The following is a 14,209-nucleotide window of genomic DNA, read 5'->3' on the forward strand; positions in this document are numbered from 1 at the left end:
GAGTTTAGAAGGCATCAAGTTCTAATAAAGTACATGCAAGATTCATTCTAGGATGTAAGAGCGACCAACGTGCCCGTGGGTTCACTATTGCTTACACGTCAAAAACTCGAGTTTGACATGAATGATCGTGAAAAAGTGGGATGCCTAAATTTTTTTTTTATTTATTGGATTGGATAGACCATGCAAATCTAATATAAAAACATCCAATAAAATTAGAAAGTAAAATATTCCAAAACCATATCGAGACGGTACCATGAGTCTCCAGTTTGATGTCCCCCTAGGTGCATAAAATTTCCCCCCCATATGCATAAAATTTCCAATGAGTTTGGTGAAGCAGCACATCAAGTTCTAATAAAGTACGTGCAGGATTCATCCTAGGACGTAAGAGCGACCAACGTGCCTGTAGGTTCACTATCGCTTACACGTCAAAAACTCGAGTTTGACATGATCCATGCTTCCTCCAATGGTGAAAACCCCGCGGACCCTTAATCGTCATTGCGCCGTTTTCAACGCACTTTTCTCTTAACTTGGCAATAAATTAATGAACGCGAAAACGTTGAACGAATCTATAAAACTAGGTGCAGAAAACCGACTCCTCTCACCTCTTCCCGGCCCACACCGGATTCCAGCTATTCCCTTTCAACGGCTCCCGCTGTGACGTGCCGACCAAAGAAGTTTGGAGATGGGCAAGCCAAAGATTTCCGAGGAGGAATTGGAGGAGGAACAGAAGGTGGGGAATAAGGATCAGGAAATTTTGGGCCAGACGGCGGCTTTGGCAGCGGCCGAAGCAAGAGAATGCGCCGACGAGCTCTTCGTCCCGCCGCTGAATTTCGCCATGGTGGACGACGGCGTCTTCCGCTCGGGCTTCCCGGATACCTCCAATTTCGGCTTCTTGAAAGCCCTGAAACTCCGCTCCATCATGTGAGAGTGAATTCCGTTTCCTCCGACAGTGCCGGCATTGCCTCCGTCGCTTGTTTTCTTGTTTGCTGCTGCTGCTGCTGCTGGTTTTTTTCCTCATGTTTGATGAAATATTGGCATGTTCTTGATTCTTCTTTTGTTTTTGTTTGGGGTTTTGGATTCAGATATCTTTGTCCGGAGCCGTATCCGGAGGCGAACGAAGAGTTTCTTAAGTCGAACGGGATCAGGCTGTTCCAGTTTGGGATTGATGGTTGCAAGGTACTTGTTTCTCCTCCTCTGCTGATTGATGTTGGATCTTGATCTTGGAATCTCCGCAATCGGGTTCAGATTAAAAAGTTTTTGTGGGCATTAACATTAGTATCAAGATGATCTGGACGCTGAAGGTCTGTCTAGGCTAGTGATGATGGCACGCCAAACATGTATTTGGCTGCAGTAGTGCTTGCGTGCATGTTCATCTCTGTCATCCTCTTCTTTTAACCAAAGCTTTGTCTTAATTGTTTATTTATTGTGCTATAGTTATACTAGACTAGTCTTATGGCTTGTGATTTCTGTTTCTCTATTGTTCTGATGGTAACATTATTATTTTTCTATGTGCTGTATCGTTGCCACTTTCGTCATCATCTGTTTCGGTCGTCCCTCTGTCGTTTTAGCTTCATCAATTAAAATAGGAGCTTCCCCCATCTCTCCTCTCTTTTTGTTTGGTCTGCCCCTGTTTTTCCTCCATAATTAAACCATCTCGCTTGTTTTCCATCATGTTAGTCTCAATTTCTTTTCAATACTTATCTTTGCTGATATGGATCCTATGATTTGATGGATGATTGCATAACATTCACAGAATTGTTTCACCATTAGATATCTGTTTCGTATAACATCTTTGGTTTGGTTAATTGAGCACAGAAAGTCGCTCATTCAAGTCACATTGGCTGACACTGCATAATCGTAACTTGACATATAGTCAGCTTCCTCATTGAAAATAGTGGTGGTTGACACATCACCAACAAATAAAATAATGAGGTAAATCGTTAAAATGTGGCTCTTGTCTAGAACCATGATATGACATTATCAACAAATGAACACTCACCAGCCTCTACATATATGCCTTTTGGATTGTCTTCGCACTCTCATGCTCTTATAGGTGTCGCCGGTATTTCCTCTAAGCCTCTTCCTTGACCTTTACAAGTTACTTTAGTTGTTAGTTTGTGGTATGCCTTTTTTAAGTTCAATTGCAGACATGCTTAGATTTTTTCCACTTTACCATGAATCTTGTACATCACGTGTTTGAGTAGGACAACCTCAACAGGAAGCTCCTTATTGTAAACGAAAATAATTTCTATTAGATCTTTGTTTCAGTCAGTAAACAAATACAGTCTTGATACAAATATGCATATGGAGATCAGACTGCATGACAGAACTCAAATGCTGCCTACAAGCAAGCTTCCATTAATTTTTTCATTGTTAATATAAATTTCATCGAGATATTGGACAGATGCATATTATGCAAGAAGAATCATGGAGAACTTTCAAAATCCATCTTTTAGACCAATTTTTTAAAGTTTAATATTTTCTAGGGCCAAATTCAAATTGTTCTTCCAGCTTTTAAGTAGCAGGGTTTCATTCATTCAATTGGTAGAGTGCTGAAAAATGTTCATGATCCTTGTGAAGCATATAATATCTTTGGTAATAGGAGGTACGAATGCAACTATCATAAATAGGGGAAGAGCAACATGGGAAGTAAATTAACAATTGATTTTTCATGTAAATGAAGTTTTTATAATGTAACAATACTTAAAATGATAAAACCAATATAGGAGTTAAAGAAACCAATATAGCATATGCAAGAAAAGGTAAAAATCATCAGAAGGCATGAAATATGTGAGGCTCAATAACAAGATGATGATATTTGTAGGTAAAACTAGTAAGTGATTCCACTATAATGAATAACTTACAAAATATCAGCTCATCCACTTGGTTCTTCCCAAGGTTTGCAAAATCGGTACTGGGTCGATAATAATATAGTATCATACCATACTGACACATGGTAAGTATGCCATACCGGTCCAAACCGAGCAATATGAGGCATACCGTACCATACTAGTTCGGTACCGATATCCGGTACGATGGCTACCGACACTCGGTATGCCAAAAAATATTGTATACCATACCAACACTATGCTAGTGTGGCACCAGTATAGGGTCCTGTACCGAGATGGCAAACCTTGCATGATACATATGCTAGTGCAATCGGGTGCTAGCGACAGCGAGCAGTGAGAAAGAGAGAAGAAAAAGGCAGATAAAGAGAAGGGAAGGAAGGACCTATCAGAGAAGTGGAGATGGATTTGGGTATAGAGGTCGTCGATCAGGGCTGAAGGTTGTGGACAAAGGCTGGAGGTCATCAATCGGAGGGGGCCGATGGGTGGTAGAGTGATGAAGAAGATCAAGAGAGGTTGGAGGTCTTGAAGGGGGCTGATAGTTGGTAGAGGCAAGGTCTCCAATAGCTGGCATCGTATTGGTGGTCTAAGCGAAGGACGAAGAGTTTTCGTGGGCAGATCAAGAGATAAAGTGAGCAAGCAATCAGAGAGTTTGCGGAGAGCAGGTTGAGAGAGAAAGAGAGTGAGTAATTGAGAGAGTTCAAGGGAGTTCAGGGAGGGGGTTTAAGAAATTGGTTTAGCCGAACTAGTATGTACCAATCAAAATCGAGTCAAACCAAGTGGAATCTAGTTGTTTTGTTCAGCAATCAGAGAGCTTGGGGAGAGCGGATTAAGAGAGAGAGAGTAATTGAGAGAGTTCAAGAGAATTCAGGGAAAGGAGGTTAAGAAATTAGTTTAGCCGAACTAGTATGTGCCAGTCAAAAACGAGCCGAACCAAGTGGAACCTAGTTGTTTTGTTCGGCTCGGTTCTAACCAGTTTTGCACATATTCCAAACCAAGCGGCTGAATTGACCTGGTTACTCACCAGTTTGGGTCGGTATACTTCTAACTAGGTGGTTGGATCTGTTTGCGGACCCTAGTTCTTCTCATATAAGAGATCTCTTTTCACGAACTGCATTAGTCCTGTGCAACATTTTCCGGATGCTGATTTTTTCCTAGCTATCTTGAAATCCTAAAGAAATAGACATTTTATATCAACTTTGCCGAGATGAGCACTCACTCATAAGCTCAAGCTGCAAATTATGTATTCCTTTTCTTTCTATTACTATTGTGTATGAAATGTAGGTTTTTATCCCCTTCATTTGAATATGACACTAGTCCTACAACCCCCCCACCCCCCCCCAAAAAAAAAATGAATTGGTCTTGAGTTTAGTAAGCTTGTTCATCTTATTTAGATAAGTATAGAAAGCTCGAGAGACCAACCTTTTTGTTCTCCATCTTGGACTATATTCTTCCTCCATCTTAATATGTTCTCTCTCTTGGATTTCTCTTTGTTAATATTTTCATTCATTAGGATGATTAGCAAGGTTCGCCAAATTAGTATCGGGACTCATACCAGCCGACGATCTGTTTGGTGTGGTATTGGTACAACGAGTACTGAGCCAAGATGTACCAGAGACAAAAGATTGAGAGAAGAAGAGGGGAGAGAGGAAGAAACCCTAACCCTAACCCTATAAGGAAAAGATCTAGGGAAGAAAAAAAGGATGAAGAGAACAAAGAGGGATAGGGAGAGGGGGAAGAGGGAGAAGGCGAGGCAGGGGAAGAGAGTGATAAGCATGCCAAGGGAGAGGCATTGACATCGATCAAGGGCTCGAGAACAATTCTAGATTTAGGGAGAGGCTGTCAACATCAGCATTGGCATCAATCGAGAGAGAGGGCGTCGACCACAATGTCAATCAACATAGATTTTCAGGGGAGAGGTTGCTAGGAGAGAGAGAGAAATCACGAAGAGAGAAGAATCGAGAGAGAAGGAGAGCTGGAGAGAGGTTTCAAGAGGCAGCTGGTTTTATAGATATAAAAGAAGACCGAATCGAATCAATTCAAATGGCTGAACTATGCTGGTTATTGACCAGTCTTGTTTGGTACGGCCCGAACTGCCCGGTACGGCATGGTTCAGGGGTCATTGATGACTAGTTGTACTAACACATATGGACCGTTGTTGGCTTGTTTGATCATGTCTTTTACTTTGTTCTTTTGTCAACAACTTTTTTCGATTCCCTCTTCTATTCATTTTTCGTTGACGAACTCTTGTAGTTTGTTAACCTTGGTACCATATCTCTATTATTTTGTCCTGCTTGATGCACCAAATATATTTGCTAGATAGGCCACAGTCTAATAGCCACTATTTACTTCACATTTCTTGTACAATGTTCAGACCAAATCAGGCCTTTAAATTTAAATACCTTCTTGCTTGCTTCAGTTATTGCCATGTATAGTTGACATGCTTGTAGAATAAGTTGTTGATAGATTTCTACTTGACTTATACACGGGTAAGCTGGACATATATCTCATTATGTGCCTTCTACTAAGTTATCTCTGGGGAATCAAATTCTTGTTCATCTTCAGAGCTCAGACTAGATGCTCAGGTCAACTGTGTTCTTTATGTAATGGAACATTTACTATTTTCAGTCTATCCTGAATTTTCTTAGCCTACCTGGCATAGATGATATGAGATGCCCAATATTGAACAAGTTGTTGCATGTAACATCTTTGTCATACAAAATTCTGAGAGTACAAGCTTGTCTCCTTCATCGTTGATTAAAACTCTAAAGATAGTTTTATGCTTTGAACCATTGGCTTTTTACAGGACAATCCCTTAACATATGCCCCATTTAGAAGTCTAATTGCATAGACTCTTTAAAAATAGCATAATACCCCATGAGAACAGTATATCTTTCTCTGCATATGAGGATTTTTCCTAGCAACCACGATCTATTTAATAGTAAACTTCTTTCTTATGATGGATGCTTATCTTTTGTATTTGTCTCATTCAAGGTCCGCCATACCGGTACCGGTCGGCGTACCGGTGGCAGGCGGTACCGGTCCGTACCGGCCCCATACTGGCCTATACCGATCCCGTACCGGTCCCATTGAATGGCCGATTTTTGGGGTTTCACATACCGGTCCTGTACCGGTCACATACCAGCCTGTACCGGTCACGTACCGGTTCTCCAACGATAAGCTCCCGATACCGGATTCCACGCTGATTCAGTATCGATTCAGAGCGGTGCCGGTACGGCAGACCTTGGTCTCATTCTTTTAGTTGCTATGATTGTATATGTACAACAAAAGCTAGGCAAGATGCAATTGTGGATCAAGGAAATATCGTAAAATCACAATGGATCTAGTCTAACGGTGATCATGGTACCAGGAATTGGAAGATATCTTATTTGATGGAATATCTAACATGAAAAATCAAAGACAAGGCACCTAAATTGTCCAATAAAGCTGGAGGTGCTTGGTGATTATTCATTTAACCAAGGACAATTTGTTTAAGCCTCTGATTTGGTAAAGTGTTGAGGTTAGTTGTGGTATTTCTGGTCGTAAACTTGTTGTAGTACTAGGGTTATATTTAGGATTGATTATATGATTAGTTTTATAATACTATTTAGAGTAGGATAGGGCTATGGTGTAGGTTTCCTCCTTACATATTGGTTAGATTGGAATATCTTAAATTTATTATGCTTAATTACAGAATTTTATGTGTTTCTCCATTTCTTCTTTTCTGTGCACATTAGTCTCTTTAGAGAAGCCACTCAACCTTATCTTTAGTAATGAAAGGAATCCTTTTCTCCTTAGGAGAAAAGCACCTTGTTTTCACATACCCTTTCTTTTTCTTAGTAGGAGACCCTTTCCTCTTTTATACTTTGTATTCCTATATATCCGGTACCAATGATGTATCATTAGCTTTAGTTACTTCAATAAGTTAAGTGGTTTTGGTTATTCTTCTTCCATATTGTAATTGTGACTTGAAGGTGCAACTATACAACCCAAGGTTTGATATTTAGGCATTATTGATGCGTGATGCCCTCAAAACAACTCCTGCAACTCCAAAGGTCATTAGGGAATCTGGACGCCTTAGCACCATAGACATTTTGGAGCTGGATCATGGTGAAGCAAAAGACTACAAATATAGGCTGGCATCTACCCCACAAGTTAGATGGACACTGCTGGAGGATGATCCTCCAAAGTAGACTAAGATGAGGCCATAGATCCAAAATCACAGGTGGCAGATGGGTTTCATCATCTGAAATGCAATGAAAATCTGACTCATTCTAAGGTTGAACCTGTGAAGTGTAACACAGCTGCAAGGTGTAAGCTAGAACTATCAAAACATGCATGGTTGAGGTGAGAAACAACAGTATTAGAAGATCATCATAGAATTACATTGCAAATATGTCAACAATATGTACATAAAGGAATTGAACCTGATTGATCTTACTTGGTTGCCGGCAATTGGACAGTTCTTTTGATGTAACTTATAGCATATCTATAAAAGCTGGCAATCTAGACAATTGCTTGGGGCATAATAGCAAGGAGCAAGGACTTAAAAAGGGATGAAGAGAATGTTGGTGCAGTTTTGGCCATAGCCTCTGAAGAATTGATGAACAAAGTGGACACCTATGTAGGATACCTTTTACAAGTGCACTGGCTTATTAAGCTCATAAGCTTAACCTTACTATGTTGATAGAACCAACCTCTGTATTTGCTTCATTAGTATCTCTTGCTCCAACACATCATGAAGAATTGTAGTTACAGAAATAAGGTAGACAGGCTAAGTATATATGACAACGTGACTGAGAAAATCCTTAAAGCTTGTGCTTTACCAGTTATCAGAAACATTTGCATTGAAATCGACTATCTGTTTCAGATATCATTTGCCATGAATTTAGTTTGTTTAGCTCTTTGTGTTCTTTATCTTAACTAGCAGTGATGCTCCCCCCCCCCCCCCCCCTCTCGGCTCTTAAATGCTGTCCTCTGTAGCATTGTCTACAGCTAAGTACTCTTCTTTGGGAAGATAAACCAACTTCCACCTTTGTTCTTGAAAAATATTTTCATTTGTTGCTTCAGACTGACTACTGCTTTGCTGTTAATTGCATCAGGAAGATGGTTCCCATGATCCACTATCTAACATGTAAGGTTGAGCCATCTAATGTGATTTTTAAAAATGCAAATATCTCTTTCGTTTCCATTTGGAACTAAGGTTAGTATCTTACAAAGACTACAGTGGTGGAATTTCTTGAACATTCATAGAGCGACATGTTTAGCAATTCACCTATGGCTTCATCTAGATTGAGCAAAATGTTTAGCAATTCACCTATGGCTTCATCTAGATTGAGCAACATGTTTAGCAATTCACCTATGGCTTCATCTAGATTGAGCAACATGTTTAACAATTCACCTATGGCTTCATCTAGATTGAAGTATTGTACATATATCGATGTGTGTCATGGATTTTTTATTTTAAAGAAATAAAAATCTCGTCAAGTGCTATACTTTCACCTGATAGCTTTCATCTCAGAGGCCATAACTTGTAACCAATGTTTCCCTATTTATTTTATAGGAATGAAATGGATCTAACAATTCAGTTGGTGCCTTAACTGTAAGTGAGATAACCGTTAGACCATTACGTTACTTATTAGGCTTACCTTTCCAGATCGATGGAGGTGCATATGTTCAACTGTTGCTGCCCCACCAAAAACTGTACTAAAATTTTGCATGTAAAATCAGATGTATTTGGCCTTCCTTAAAAGCATCGTGCTCATTGTGTCAGCTACACAATTCTATGGAGAATTTTTTTTTGAATGATGACTGCACTCTTTGCCCTATAGAATGCTTTAAATTCTCTGACTGTCAACTATTGCAGTCTGATTTTCTTGTTTTTCAGTTTGTATTTTATTCTATGTCCAGAGCTTGAACTTAATTACTTCAATTTAATCTGTCATGCAAGATCTAGAGCTTTCATAAGAAGTCATGTATTTACGACGCACCTTGCATTTATCACTCTTTGAAACCACTAAACAGGTTTAAAGTATGATTAGGACTATCTCCTATTTGAGAATAGCTAACCTCGAAGTGGTGTGCGGTACGGCCAACTCCCCATTCCAATGTTTATCCTGGCCACCCTGCAAACGCAAAGCGATGTGTAAAGTTTTTTCGGTCAACAAAATATAAGCATCAAGAGGCAGCCCAAAATATTGAAGCATCTCATGGTGTGCCTGTGCAAGTCTCAAACAACCATGAATGCCATGTCAAATATTGGTGTAGACACAGTAGTTTGACTTAGCACCTGGATGTCTGCAATACTAGTTTTGCCCCTTTATACTCAAATTCAGTATGTCTAAAGCTCCGGATCTGACATACATTATTAATTTTATTTTCTTTCTATGTAATTGAACAACTGTATCGCTGAAAAATAATAACCATGTTGCATGAATCAGTTTAATCAGCCATAGGGAGATCGTCACTGGATTTCTAATTTCTTGAATTATGTAGTTCATCCTCACAACTTGAAATTTATTCAAGGTGAACCTTTCATTTGCTTATTCGATATTTTACCCTTGAAAAATGTTACATCCTTCAACTGAAACTAGGAGAAATCCCCTTGTTGTCTGCTTAGGTAGAACACCTTATCCACTTAGTTAAATCGTCCATTAACCAACCACCACATCATTCTACAAGATTAAAGATAATCCTATGGTCTTATCTCCCTGTGTCACCATGCAAATTTCTACATGTCTAAAACTTTTCTCATGACAAAAATTTGTGAAATTTTGCACTAAGCAATTCAATTTAATTCTGTTAATTTTAACACCTGACTTCCCTGATCATCTTGAACTTCGTGTTTGATCTACTTTCCAAGGCCTAGGGTGCATCCCTTAGATTTCCATGGGAATTCATTATGGGTTTCCTAAAAAGGAAAATGCACCAGCTCACTTAGTTCCATCATCAACAGTTTCAAATTTAATTCCTTGCAACCTTTCAATCTTCCATGCATGAAGAAATCTTCATGAGATGACACTTCTATGAAAAAGCATGCCATAAACTTTTAATCCTCATTTGAGTAGAGCATTCTCACCTCATGCCAAATAGGACAGTCCTAGGAAGGAAATTTTCTGGTTTTAAATGATCAGCCCTGTATTCAAATCCAGCAACTACAAAGTGTCCATTTCCTTGTGAAATTATTATCTTTTATTAATCTTCTAGGATAAAACACAAGTATAACATTTAGCCATATACCTTCACCTTTTCAAACATCAGTTTAAAAGTTAGCTCGAAGATCCTTTCTCATGGACTGTATGATTATCCTATTGAATGGTTATTATTATATGCTTTCATGAAGCGTATTTATTTAGAAGATATATTTCCATTATTTTGTATGTTTCTAGCTTCTCTTGATGCTTCGAAAAACCAAAGAAAATAAAGAGGATGGTTATAGTTTATTACATGGTTTCAATGCAAGTTTCTTATTAGAGTTAATGCTCAAGTGCATTGCACATAATGCGAAATTATTGGATTACAGACCTAAAGCCATCAATACCTGTCTCTCCTTTTCCTACCATCAAATTAACATCTGTTGGTTCTCTCTGTCAGTCTTTTCTAGTTCTTGGTCCTGTTCGCAAATGACAAATCAACTTGTAATCCCAGTCAATCAACACAAAAATGTAAAAGAATATGATTTTTTTTATTGATATATGGTATTCTTATATCAATATCTTTTGATGTTTTTACCTGTTGTTTTCTCCCTAATTTATTGAGCACAACAGTCAAATTAATCACTCTCCTTTTTCTCGAGTGATCTGCTCAAAACCTAATTGCTCTTCTCTTTTTTCAGTGATCCACTCAAAAGTCTCAAACCTAATTCATAGTGTGACATTACAGTTGTTGACCCAACCATTCCTTGCAGAATTTGTCTCTCTCTATCGTCTGAACTTTGGAAGAACATGTCGTTGCAGGGTAGATCTGCGGAAAACTTATGTGATTTCCAGGTGTCATGAACACTTAATTTGGTCACATGCTGTCTGTCAGTGGTAGGCAAAAATATTGCAACCACCTGAACTTCTACATCTGTTACTAACAGATGCTCCTATTCCATTCCTACTCTCTTCTCAAAGCCTTGTAAGCAAGGGCTGTGGATGTGTTATTTTAACTTATTCAACCCATGAAAAGTGACAAGAAATTCTGTTGGATGAACCACAACCGTTTATCTAAAAGATTACTTGGTCCGACCCACTCAAGAAGTTGGCTATAGGTTTTATGATATATATGATGAGATCTCAAAACAATCTTTACGTGAATTCATGTATTTTGAGTTGCACTTTCTCTGTCTGCACTTCTAATTTCACATAGTTCATATGTCTCTCAGCTATTTTTCTATAGCCTCTCACTATTTAGCTTCATGTGGTACATGACACACCTTTTGCGCATATCACATGGAATAGTTGCAATCTCATTACATAGAATATGTGCATCGATACTTTATACATGAATGCATCTGTTTATGAATTAGCTGACTCCCTTACAATTAGATATCTTCCCAATAATGGATTTGTCGTCCAAATCCTAAAACAAGACTCACTAACTTTTGGTATTCAACCAAATGATGAAGGCAAATCCTCTATTGCTCCCATTCTCTAAATAAATGTAAACTTGAGAAAATTACTGGTATCATGCTCCCATCCTGGTTCCTGCTTTTGAAACTAATCTAGTTCCTGGCTGTTAATTCCAAATAAGCTCTGCTCATCAAGACATGGGTATGCCAACACCTATACGGGTACATAAGACAGAAATGTTTGTAAGTATCCAACATGTACATGCAAATCTAACACTTCCTTGCACCTGCACCTGAGACCTTAGACATATACACCCTTGTCCGTTTAGGATAGTTCAAGTGACTTTTTTAGATTTTTTAGTTTCTTGACTGTATATTGTTTTGTTCTTGAATTTGGTCAGTTATTGATCATTCTTTCTCAATGAAACAGAAACAGTCAAAAAATGCCTTCAGCTATTGAGCCAAATATAAGAAAAATTGATGCTCAACCGCTGAAATTATTAATTCCATCATCCAGATTACCAAGTAGTAATGCTGTTTAATGGTGGCTCTACATGCATGCACCCGCAAACACCTACAAACTATACAGCAGTTTGTACCTGTTAGCAAGTGTCTTAAAATATAAAGCAATATGTTTATGGGGCAGCCTTAAAATTTCTGCACCTAGGGAATTGAGGGGTGGATAACCTTTTCAGTGCTATGATATGCTTCTAAAGATGCAAAAAGCCATCATCTGGAATTCTCATTTGTCTATGCACAGAAGCAGAGCATTTTCTTGTAATTCTTTGAGTTTTATCATGCCTTCCTTGTATTGTTGGGTCAATTTCCTATAGTCTTATCCTGAAAACAACATTAACAATGCAACAATGTATAACATTTTATGTATTTTTGACATTTTTTTTGTGACAATTGAAATGAAAATAACTGTTCTCCGTTTCAAACATTTATATGCTCAACATGCTGACATCCCTGCAGGAACCTTTTGTCAACATTCCTGAGGATACAATTCTAGAGGCTCTCAAAGTTGTACTAGGTATTGAGCATGCATAATTTTTGACTTGCATGTTGCTGGCAGGTGCAGTTGAAAATTGGCTTTATCATTTTTAACTCTTTCTTTTTCAGATGTCCAGAACCACCCGCTGCTTATTCATTGTAAACGAGGAAAGGTAAGAAGCTAAAATTGTTTGCTATTGCTTCCAATGCCCAGAATCTTGCGCTAAAACATCTCTTTGGTTACATATGTACAGCATCGAACTGGTTGTGTGGTAGGATGTTTGAGGAAACTGCAGAGGTGGTGCTTGACATCAGTGTTTGACGAGTACCAGCATTTTGCCGCTGCCAAAGCAAGGATTTCTGATCAGAGGTTTATGGAGTTATTTGACATTTCGAGCTTGAAACATTTATCAACTTCATATACAGGTTTGAAGAAATCATCAGTTGCCTGAGAAGGCCAGCATTCCTTAATTGCGAGGAAATCTAGGTTACTCTTTCTGTTGGTAGAGAATATTGCGGCATCTGAATGAGTCATTAGAATCCTTCTATTGAAAATTAGAGCATTATGTATTCTAAGGAATCGTATTAGTTGCATGCAGGTTCCATTCAAAGTGCTTTTTATTCTCAATGCACTAACTAGTTTGGTCTGGACAATCAGCTGTAGAGATTTAAGGGAAAATTGCAGGAGGTATACTTTTTGGAGATCTCTTGCAAATTATTTTTCTTGACTGAAAGATGTATCCAAGTTGGAATGAATTTAATCATGCCTGTTTCGAATTCTTCATTTTCATATGCTGATTAATATATAGGAAAGAATGAGTATTGCATCTGTTTGAAGACCTCAACAGATATTCTAGATCTGAAGCATCACATATTATGGCATATTCTACTGAAAAAGAAGATTGGTGGATGACATGATAACCTCTAGGGTAGATGGTGTGCAAATGAGGAAGCGTGTGATCATGGCAAAATGCTGCAATTTCTAGCTGAATTATTACATGTATTTGTGATAACATAAATATGTATGATACGCAAACAAAGCATTGGGCAATCATCTGGCTGCTTACATCTTCATGTTGAAATGGCTTGAACACAAATTCCATGCTAAGCCTGCGTTATTTACAAGCATCACCTATTCCACCAAAATTTAGCAAGAAGTTGAAATCCTAATGTTACCTATCTTGGCATCGTGATTGTCTTTTTAAATGCGTGCATATATATGGTGGGAGGGGTGATTCAGCCATTGGCATTGCATGGACTACTTCTCTGGGCTCAAACTTCCTATTTCCTTACATCAATTGAAAGCTCAATATGCTTGGTTAGCATGTCCCAAGTATTCACAAATTCATCATGAAGGTAATCAATCAAGCTCAGTTAGCTACAGACTTATTTTGCCTGTATGTAATCACTGTGACCTGGGTCCTTATCCGGCGGTAAGCGGGTTGCTGGGACCGGTAATGGGCACAATTAGAATCCAATTTGTATTTGAATCAAGTCACCAAACTGAATCCAAATCTAATTTAGTTCCCTTTGAATTAAATAGTATCAGATTTATTATTAAGTATATCAACCGATTCGATGTTTTGGACCAAATTAGATTAAAAGTAATCCAAACACAAATTATAATAAATATATAAATTAATTATCTAATTATGTTATAAATATATTATGTAATACAATAATAGCAAGCAACATGATTAACTTTATCAAAATTATGTTCCGCATATAACTTGATCGAAAAACATGCATAATCATAATCAACAACACAAATTATTGGCAAAATATCAAATAGTGACTTTTTATATTGAGCTTTGGTTTT

General features: G+C 38.2%; 1 protein-coding gene across 1 annotated transcript; it reads left to right on the forward strand.

Moving 5' to 3' along the window:
- Positions 1 to 567: 567 nt before the first annotated feature.
- LOC103718517 (inositol diphosphatase DSP4-like) lies at positions 568 to 13,163 on the forward strand. Its single transcript, XM_008807382.5, has 5 exons — positions 568 to 921; positions 1,083 to 1,176; positions 12,373 to 12,430; positions 12,520 to 12,563; positions 12,645 to 13,163. The coding sequence occupies exons 1-5, from the start codon at positions 683 to 685 to the stop codon at positions 12,840 to 12,842; spliced, it is 633 nt and encodes a 210-aa protein (XP_008805604.2). The 5' UTR covers positions 568 to 682; the 3' UTR covers positions 12,843 to 13,163.
- The last annotated feature ends 1,046 nt before the right edge of the window (positions 13,164 to 14,209 follow it).

Source organism: Phoenix dactylifera, chromosome 2, assembly GCF_051530095.1.
Source record: "Phoenix dactylifera cultivar Ajwa chromosome 2, Ajwa_hap1_PhDact_Kaust_v1.1, whole genome shotgun sequence".
Lineage (NCBI taxonomy): Eukaryota > Viridiplantae > Streptophyta > Magnoliopsida > Arecales > Arecaceae > Phoenix > Phoenix dactylifera.

Bases quoted from the DNA above. Each gene is read 5' to 3' on its own strand.
- LOC103718517 (XM_008807382.5), top strand. From the start codon at position 683: ATGGGCAAGCCAAAGATTTCCGAGGAGGAATTGGAGGAGGAACAGAAG. The intron at 922-1,082 runs GTGAGAGTGAAT...TTTTGGATTCAG, and splicing joins CTGAAACTCCGCTCCATCAT to ATATCTTTGTCCGGAGCCGT. The intron at 12,431-12,519 runs GTATTGAGCATG...TTTCTTTTTCAG, and splicing joins GGCTCTCAAAGTTGTACTAG to ATGTCCAGAACCACCCGCTG.